The sequence below is a fragment of the Phocoena sinus genome, chromosome 16, assembly GCF_008692025.1.
Source record: "Phocoena sinus isolate mPhoSin1 chromosome 16, mPhoSin1.pri, whole genome shotgun sequence".
Classification (NCBI taxonomy): Eukaryota; Metazoa; Chordata; class Mammalia; order Artiodactyla; family Phocoenidae; genus Phocoena; species Phocoena sinus.
The window spans coordinates 34,213,591-34,223,674 of record NC_045778.1 but is presented as its reverse complement, the minus strand read 5'-3'; the positions used below and the strand labels follow the sequence as shown (position 1 = coordinate 34,223,674).

Here is a 10,084-nt window from a genome sequence, read left to right as displayed (position 1 = left end):
AGCTCCGGATGCGCAGGCACATGGCTCACGGGCCCAGCCACTCCGCGGCATGTGGGATCCTCCCGGACCGGGGCACGAACCCGTGTGCCCTGCATCGGCAGGCGAACTCTCAACCACTGCGCCACCAGGGAAGCCCTCTCAGATCTTTTTTATGAGACTGAGGGGAGGCAGTATCAGGACTGAATTGGACATCTGGCTTATAGTTTGCTCTCTGGACTCAAAAACCAGAAAAATGGTAAATCTTCTGACCTTAGTTAAGAGACATAGCTCCCTCTTCTGGGTTCTTACTGAGCTTGTGATCTGGGCCATAACAGACCTCAGAGCATCCAGGGGCTTTGCTGCTGCTGTACTGACCTACATCATTATGGATTACCAATAATAGGATTTGCTACTCGGAAGCTTGGACTATACTTATTCAAAAACTCATAAGGTAGTTTCTTACAGAAGAATATGGCTTCAGTTTCTCACTATTTCTTGCTAGTTCTGGTCTTTCTGGATTCACATGCAGCTCAGCTATCCTGTCTGCCAGGATGTACCTGCTCAGAGGAGAGTTTTGGCAGGTGCGCTGGGCTAACAAGATCCCAGTAGGGGATGGGCTTTCTTTGGGGATGGTGTGAAGTGGGAGCAGGCCAAGATTTGGCAGGAAATCAGCAAAATCTCTGTGAGACTCCCTGTAACTGGTGCTGAACTTTGATAAACTGTGCGCTTTTACCAAAATGGGTCTAACTCTTGTATTTCAAGAGAATCGTATTATTTCCTTCTAATTCATATGTCTAATGCCAGGATAAGCCTCATCCCACTTCCCACTCCCCAGTTTCCTGATGTACATCTCAAAGCTGTTGTGGTTTTTTGTACAGGACTCTGCAGTGCGTGTCTATCACTTTGGGAAAGATCCCAAGGAAACTTCCTGAAGAGTTCAAGCAAGTGAGAATTGAAAATTCACCCTTATCTGAACTGCCCCGAGGGTCTTTCATCACCATGAGCACCTTGGAGTACCTTTGGCTCAATTTTAACAATCTCACTGTGATCCATCTAGGAGCCCTGGAGCACCTGTCAGAACTGAAAGAGCTGAGACTGGAGGGGAACAAACTCCGCTCAGTACCATGGACGGAGTTCCGTGCCACCCCGCTCCTGCGGGTCTTGGACCTCAAACACAACAGGATTGATGCACTCCCTGAACTGGCTCTTCAGTTCTTGGTCAACCTGACCTACCTTGACCTATCCTCCAATAGGCTTACAGTTGTAGCCAAGAGTGTCTTCTTGAACTGGCCAGCCTACCAGAAGCACCGGCAGCCTGGCTGTGAGACCGAGATCCTCTCCAGCGTGATGCTGGCGCTGCACGACAACCCCTGGTTATGTGACTGTCGTCTAAGGGGACTTGTCCAGTTTGTAAGGTCCATCAGTCTTCCAGTAGTCTTGGTGAATCCCTACCTCATGTGTCGAGGTCCTCTCTCCAAGGCAGGGCAGCTTTTTCATGAAACAGAGCTCAGTGCTTGCATGAAGCCGCAGATCTCAACCCCCAGTGCCAATGTCAGCATCCGGGTGGGACAGAATGTGACCCTGCGATGCTTGGTACAGGCTAGCCCCTCACCAACTATTGCCTGGACTTATCCCCTGAGCAAGTGGAGGGAATTTGATGGTAAGTGCATGCACCCTCTCCACGTATCTGGGGTGGGGTGGGGGTTGGGGAGGTCTGTAGCAACCCTGCCCTCAATAGAGAAGTTCTAAACTGGGTCAATCATGAAGGAGGGGTGCAGGTAAGCCTGGGACAGACCTGAATTATACTCACCACGACAGAAAAAATTCCGAGACAGTGTTCCACTATTGGCATTATTTTATTATTATTATTATTTGGTCATGTGACTCAGTGAAAGCCCGGAATCCTAACCACGAGGCCGCCAGGGAACTCCCTATTGGCATTATTTTACATGGTTGCATACAGATCTCTATAGGATATAAGATGTAAATATACGTACTCCATATAATATATATTTATATATTTGTTGCATACAGATCTATCAATATAATATATATTTGTTACACACATATATGTATAATATATATCTATATATTTTTGCATACAGGTCTCTATAGGAAGTAAGATGTAAATATATATATATTACATACATATTTGTTGCATATATATATATTTGTTGCTTACAGATCTTGATAGGATGTAAGATGTTAATATATATGAATTGACTTAACAATATTTTATTGATATAAATATTATAGAATTGTATATGAACACATATATTCTTTGAAAGCCTTCTAGATGCAAAAAAACCATACCGTGTATTTTTAAATCAGAGAATTTCTGACTAGAACTGATTCTAGAGATTATCTGTTACTTATTTCTTAAACTTCTCTGAGCAGAATCACCTGGGGTGCTTGTTTCAAATAAAATTTTCAGGCCTCTCCCTGGAGATTTGATTCCGTTAGTCCAGGGGAGGACCTGAGAGGATGTATTTTAACAAGTGTTTCATCCCTCTGCCATTGCCTACCCCTCAGCTAACTCTTACCAGGCAAGGTTGGGAAGTCCTAGATATTGACTGAATTTTACACTTCCTACCGCTGTGTTGATCAGACCTTATTGGCTTGAAGTTGCCACGCTGGGACCCAGGGAGAGGGAGTGACCTGCGTGGGCCCCACCGCTGGGATTCTAAACTGCCTCTCATTTCCTGAAGTTCATGCTCTGTTATCACACCTCAGCTGAAATCACCTTTAATGCCACCCTTCAGCACTGGGGTATATCACAAAGCCAGGGATGGCCTCTTTAGAAGTATCTCGATGCTATCTAGAAGACAACTAGAAATATCTAAGTGAAACTTGAGAAGTACAGTCAGTCACCCAGATATTTGTTATATATGGTGACACACCTCTGGATGATTAAAAAATACTTAATTAGCTGAAATTTTGACTTTTTCCTATCATTTGATTACGTCTTATAGGCTTGAGGTTAAATACCAATGAAGGAGAAACAGGATCTGTTGTCGTAGCCTCTTTGAGAATGATGAGATGCATCCAGATGTTATCTTTTGTGATGTTCTATTATCATTCTCTTTGGTACCATGTTAGATCCATTCTCTCAGTAATAATAACAGCTAACACTTACTGAGCACTTACTATCAAACTTATGGAGTAAATACTGTTATCATCCCATTTTACTGATGAGAAAATTGAGGCCAAGAGAATCTAAGCAACTCATCCAAGACCATATATTTAGTAATGGATAGAATCCAGGCACTTGGCTCCAGGCTCTGAGCCACTCGACATCCGGGAGGTAAAAAGGCACTTCCTGAAGCTCACAGTATTGTACAATCACACTGTTGTTAGCGATCTCCTGGAAACCACGTGTTAGCTCAGCGAGGCTAAGGTCGTTTGGTGGGAGGAGCTAGTGAAGTTAAAAGAGTGTGGTCTGGGGCTTCCCTGGTGGCACAGTGGTTGAGAGTCCGCCTGCCGATGCAGGGGACATGGGTTCGTGCCCCGGTCCGGGAAGATCCCACATGCCGCGGAGCGGCTGGGCCCGTGAGCCATGGCCGCTGAGCCTGCGCGTCCGGAGCCTGTGCTCCGCAACGTGAGAGGCCACAGCAGTGAGAGGCCCGCGTACTGCATAAAAAAAAAAAAAAAAAAAGAGTGTGGTCTTCATAGACAGAAGAACTAGGTTCCAGATCAATCGACACCCCTGAACGATTCTCACTATAGGCAAGTTGCTTAATCACTCTAGTCCCCAACTTCCCATGTGTAAAATCTGGGTGCTTACCTTACAGGATTGCCGAGAGGCAACACCTGGCACCTAGTACATGCTTAATAAATGGTCGCCACCACCTTTTAACATAAAACTGGCATTGCTAGACACTCTCCAGCTGACTGTCTATCAGAGAAATGTCTACCTGAGCTGTTTTGCTGTCTCTCTCCCCAGTGTTGACCTCATCTCCTGCAGAAGATGCTGCTCTGTCGGAGCTGGTCATACCTGCTGCCCAGCTGGTAGACAGGGGCAGTTACACCTGTGTAGCCTCCAACTCCATCGGCAGGAGCAGCTGTGTCATCTCCCTCCACGTCCAGCCCGCCCAGGCCGCGCCCACACTCCATTCTCTTTTCTCCACTTCGGAGGGCAATGCCTACGTTGACCTGCGGGTGGTTAAGCAGACAGTGCGTGGGATCGTGCTGGAATGGTTTGTGGCGGCCGACACCCCTGAGAAGTGGTTCACCCTCTACATTGGGTCTGATGAAGCCCGCAGGAAGGAGGTCGTTCATGTCGGCCCAGGAATCAGCACATACTTGGTGGATGATCTCCTCCCTGGCACAAAATATGAGGTCTGCCTTAGCCTGGGGCGCCAGCCCCCACGCCAGGGCCGGTGTGTGGTCTTTGTGACGGGCCGAGACCACGGCGGACTGGAGGGACGGGAGCGCCTCCTGCACACCACGGTGATCCTGTGTGCTGTGCTGCTCTTGGTGCCTGTGGGCGCCTATGTCTGGGCAGTCCAGGCTCCCTGCAGCTGCAGGGAGTGGGGCTTGCGCTGCTGTCCTCATCGCAGGAAAGCCCCCAGATGCCCCCCGGCAGTCCCGGAGCACAGGGATGTCTCCTACAGAGACCACACAGCTGTCTGTGAAGATGGCCTGGGGCACAGAGGTGCTGAGGGGGAGGGGGACGAGGAGAGAGATGTAGAGGGAGATAGTGGCCCGGGAGGAATGGTGTGGGCCTCCAGCCCCTAAATTAAATCTCTGTGGCAGCTCAACTTGGCTCGACCCACTTAGTCAACAAGTATTTATTGAGCAGCTACTCAGTTCCAGGCTCTGAACTTGACACAATGATCCAGGAGACACAATTCTTATCTTCACAGAACTGGTGCCGATGGACCCTTGTACAGTTATCCATGGTGACTCGAAATTAATAAATGTTATTTTCTAAATATATAACCCTATAACATTTACGTGTTTACATGGAACATTTACATAAAACACATTTCACATGTGTTATCCTCCTGCAGAAATGTAGGATTCTAGCCTTTGTTACAGGTGAAGAAACAGAAGCCCAAAAAGTTACAATGACTTGACCAATGTCACCCAACTAGTAGGCAGGAGGGACCACCCAAAAGAGGTTCTAGTTCCACTGTTTCCTTTAAATGTTTGCTTTGAAGTCTTTTGTGTCTCCGGTTGTTCAGAAAGTATTATTCTTCCTTTTAACAGCAAACTCCCAACTGAGATCACATAAGTTTGATGTTCTAAAAAGCTGCCTTTTGGGGTGATGAGAGCCTGGCGGGTGATGTGAGTCTCTATTTGTGGGTGTCTGTGTCCCTGTGAGCAGTCCTTGGTGCTCCTGAGAGCCTGGTGCCATCAGCAGTGAGGAACAGGGGACTGGCTGCAGCCCGGGGCTCATGGTCCAGTGATTGATGGAAAGCAGGGTCACAGGAGCCCTATTTGGAAAGAAAAGAATTTATATAAAATCATATAACTATAATTATTATTATTGCTCTTATACTTATTACAAAGAGGAGGCTACACAGTCCTGATTCCCACCTAGTTTCATGCGATTGTGAGATTAAGGCTTATTTTTTCAGCCCTGTGTCCCTAGTATTGCAGTGCTGAGTGTGACAAGTGTTTTTATATGAATAAGGAAATAATCCGCACTCCCTTCCCCAGTTAATGTTCCAAGCTCTCCTATTAAACCCCTGAGAGGTGGTTGTTTCCTCTTAAGGGGCTCACGTGGAGTGTGTGTGTGTGTGGCTGAACCTCAGGGACAGCTCACTGTCCCTGCACGCACCCCTGCTAGTGAAGGTCTTTCCCAGGATTTAAACCGACATCTGTGTCCTCACAGCTTCTCCCGCTGGCCACAGGGAGACGCTCTGAAGACTCAAGTGTGAGCTGACCCCCTTGTGACATCCCCAGAAATATTTTCTCCCTCCTTCCCACCTTCCTTACCAATTCCTACTCATCCTTCCAGACCCATCTCTTGTATCACGTCCTCCAAGTAGCCCTCCTTGACTTTACATGTCTAGGAAAAAGAAATAATGAGTGGAACAGGGTATGCAATGTTTTTGTTACTTGCAAACCCTTTGGGGCAGAGAGTGACCTTTCTTGCTGTAGCTGCTGGGCTCATCCAATACCTGGACTGTGTTGATAATCAGTGTTGGTTATGATGAATTTTTAAAAAATTGAAGACAGCTCTCATATTCAGACCAATTGTTACCTCACTTCTTCAAGTTCTCCTCATTTATCTTTTTCTGAGCACCAGAAGCTTTTTCATGGAAAATTTCTGTCACACCAAAAGTGGAGGAAATCTTGTTCTTCTCTTCAGTCAGGTTCCGTAATTTTTTTTTTTTTTAACATTTTCCACTCTTACGTCATCTAGTCCTCGCTCTCAACAGGTTTTTTAAACTGGAGTATTTATGGTAAATACAAAACTTACCTGTGAATATTTTAGTTCTATCTCCAAACAGATAATGAAGTTTCAAAAAGACATGACCACAATTCCACTGTCACACCAAAGAACATGAATTTTTGAACTATATGTACATATGTATAGTTATATATACATATGTGTACAAATAACACACACATATAAGTAATGTAGCGGAGAATTTTTTTATGAGAGATTTCCCATGATAAATTTAGAAAACAAGTGGTCGGAGCAGGGTAAGAACGTACTTCCATTGGCCTCTGCATACTCCTTTCACAGGATCAAAGGCTGTCCGTGGGTCATGAGGGGGCGCAGTCATCGTGAAGTGGCCTGGGGCTACCTTGAAGGCAGGAGTGGATGCTTTGGCCTCCACTTCGGGCAAAGAAAGCTTCGTGGTGGGTGTGGGCAGAGGGATAGGAGGAGGGAAGGGGCTGTGGAAGAGGAGTGTGGGTAGCAGGGAGAGTCAGGAGCATATCCTGAGCAGGGGCAGTGTTCAGCTGCGTCTGTGACATGGAAATTTAGGGAGAGGGAACATAATCTAGAGAGGATTTCTGAGAATCTGATATTTTAAGACCCTTAGCCTGCCCCTTAAAAAATCCGGAAGATGGGGCTTCGCTGGTGGCGCAGTGGTTTTGAGTCTGCCTGCTGATGCAGGGGACACGGGTTCGTGCCCCAGTCTGGGAAGATCCCACATGCCGTGGAGCGGCTGGGCCCGTAAGCCATGGCCGCTGAACCTGCGCATCTGGAGCCTGTGCTCCGCAAAGGGAGAGGCCACAAGAGTGAGAGGCCCGCGTACCGCAAAAAAAGTCCTAAAGATGCACGTTAGATCGATTAGGCAATATGATGGTAGGGGTAATAGCACAGACTCTGGAGCCCAGTTTCCTGGGCTTAAATTTTAGCTTTACTTCTTACTGGCTTTGTGACTCTGTTTCCCTGAGCCTTAATTTCATCATCTGTAAAATGAGGATAATAATAGTACCTACCGCATGAGGTTGTCCTGATGCTTGTACGAATTTTTACATGTAAAGATCTCAGAACAATGCCTGGCACATAGTAAGCCCTGAATAAGTATCACCATTTAAGGCATCCATGTCCATTTGTGTTTTCTCTGAATGTGACTCAGAAGACAGACTGGTCATTTGGAACAGCAGATCTTATTAGGATTACATATGTGTGTCTATGTAGAAATACATACATATATATACATATAAAGACAGGGTATCTATGCTAATGTCCTTCACATTCTGTTTAATTAATGCTTAATTAATGTTCTGTTCTGTATAAATAGTGTTTCAAATATGCTATAGTTTTAGATTCGGTTGTCATGCTCTTGGGAATCTGTTTAGAGCTTATACCATGGCTATTTAAGGTAAGTGCCTTTGATACAGGAGACATTTGTGAGCAGGGCTACTTGCTTTTAGAATGAAGCCATTGCTAGTCCTAGGCATCTGTTATTAGCAACTTGAGAGAGGTGTTTTGTCCTTTTATCTTTTTGCTTGTTAGAGCCTGTGTCCCTCACACCTACAGGAGGGCCTGACACAGATGATATACTCAGAAATTGTGTTATTGAAAGAATGATTGAGTAAACTATTGATTAATAAATAAATGGCTGGACCTCACTCAGCCAAAGAGGTGCATTTGTACAATTTTATAATGTCACCAATATCACAAGTCCATTGTTACAAAATAAGGTCACTTACTTTATTGATCAAATTATGGTTGCTTAAGCCTTACCCACTTCATTCTAGAAACTAAGACTTTCTATTTTTTTAAAAAAATTATTTATTTTATTTTTGGCTGAGTTGGGTTTTAGTTGTGGCATGCGGGCTCAGTAGCTGTGGCACGCGGGCTTAGTTGCCCCGAGGCATGTGTCATCTTAGTTCCCCGACAAGGGATCGAACCCACATCCCCTGCACTGGAAGGTGGATTCTTAACCACTGGACCACCAGGGAAGGCCCAGAAACTAAGACCTTCTGAGCATTGCCCCCTCACCCAGTTATTTCTGTGAATCTCCTAAGGGGTCTTCCCTGTGTCCACATGCCGGTCAGCAGTCTTAGTCCTCACCTGGCATCCTCCCCATTCTCTTTGCCCATCCTCCCACGCTCGGGGCCCTTGAAGACTGTCAGGGAAGTATTCCTGCTTGCCAACAGATGCCAACATCCATGCTGGGTGAGCTGACCCAGGATTTTCTCAAAGCATCCAGTCCTCATGGTGGGGAGGGATAAATTGGGAGATTGGGATTGACATGTACACACTACTGTATATAAAATAGATAACTAATAAGAACCTACTGTATAGCCCAGAGAACTCTACTCAATACTGTGTAATGACCTATGGGAAAAGAATCTAAAAAAGAGTGGCTATATGTATACGTATAACTAATTCACTTTGCTGTACAGCAGAAACTAACATGACTTTGTAAATCAACTATACTTTGATAAAAATTAATTTTAAAAAAGCGTCCGGTCGTCAGAGAACCAGGAGACTCCGGCTCCTGCCCAGCTCTTGCCAAACTTCGCCAGCTGGACTCTGGGGGACAGCTGTTCAGTACAGAGTCCCATGGGTCCTCTTAGGGGCAGTCTCATTGGTTCCTAACTCCCTGGGAGCATAGATGCTCAAACACAATCTGTAGGGCTGCAAAGATCACAGATGTTGTGGTGTCTGCCCCGCCCTCCCCCACCTGCCTCCTGGTCCACTCTCCTCTCTTCTCCTATCAGAGGGTGGAAACATCCTGGAGGTAAGGAAGAGCAGAAGAAATCCTTTCCTCAGGGTATGATGCTCCAGCATGGGACCGTCAGCCGTCCTCAAATGCCCTCGTGTACAGCTAAGAGTAGCGCCTGTCTCCTGAGCTTGTATCAGCAGAAACAAAGCTGGTGGCAGGTGCTTTGCATAGATTAGCTCTTGTCATCCTCATAGCAGTGATTTTTTGCATCCTGTACTAATGAGGAAAGTGAGCCCCGGGGATGCTCGGTGTCTTGTCCCAAGTCACACTTAGGTGGCAGAACCAGGATTCAGACCCAGGGCTGTCAGACTGTAAAGAGCAATGTTTGTTTTGTTTTTGTTTTCTCGGCCACACCACGCAGCTTGTGGGATCTTAGTTCCCCAACCAGGGATCGAACCCGTGCCCCCTGCAGTGGGAGCACGGAGTCCTAACTACTGGACTGCCAGGGAATTCCCGAGCACGATGTTATTTCATGTAACTAGAAAGTCTGAGCTCAACAACAGGAAAAAAGCACACACTGTTCTACAGACGTCTTGGAGTCACATCTGTTGGTTGCCCATCCATCCTTGGGGCCCAGGAGTGGTAGAGCCCACCCAATCTGTTATCCCTGCCTCCCAGCTCTTTACCTTGAGGTCTAACATTGTGCCTGTCTTAGTGTGGCTGGGCAGGCAGTCCCTTGGCCCACACTGTTCCCTAATGCAGTAGCACTTGGCCTGGCCTCACTCCCACTGTCCAGAGGGTCCCCTCCAGGGCCACCACATTTGCTAGTCCCTTGGTGTTAGCCACAGCTTCCTCCTCTTTCTCAATGTGGCTGGTGCTGGCAACTAGGCACTTTCCCCATGCTTCCCAGTACAAGAGTTGCTCACATGCCCAGTTTCCACGATTGCCTCTCCTTTGGTTCAAGTTCCTGGGCTTGTCCTGGAGCCCCCATTCCCCACCCCTGGGCCTTGATACTGACCTGA

At 46.7% G+C, this 10,084-nt stretch overlaps 1 protein-coding gene across 1 annotated transcript; it reads left to right on the top strand.

The window, feature by feature from the left end:
- Positions 1-450: 450 nt before the first annotated feature.
- Positions 451-4,716, top strand: LRIT2 (leucine rich repeat, Ig-like and transmembrane domains 2). The gene is made up of 3 exons (XM_032607576.1): positions 451-560; positions 858-1,639; positions 3,923-4,716. The coding sequence occupies exons 1-3, from the start codon at positions 451-453 to the stop codon at positions 4,714-4,716; spliced, it is 1,686 nt and encodes a 561-aa protein (XP_032463467.1).
- Positions 4,717-10,084: the final 5,368 nt, after the last annotated feature.

Bases quoted from the DNA above. Each gene is read 5' to 3' on its own strand.
- LRIT2 (XM_032607576.1), top strand. From the start codon at position 451: ATGGCTTCAGTTTCTCACTATTTCTTGCTAGTTCTGGTCTTTCTGGAT. The intron at 561-857 runs GTGCGCTGGGCT...TTTTTTGTACAG, and splicing joins TCAGAGGAGAGTTTTGGCAG to GACTCTGCAGTGCGTGTCTA. The intron at 1,640-3,922 runs GTAAGTGCATGC...CTCTCTCCCCAG, and splicing joins CAAGTGGAGGGAATTTGATG to TGTTGACCTCATCTCCTGCA.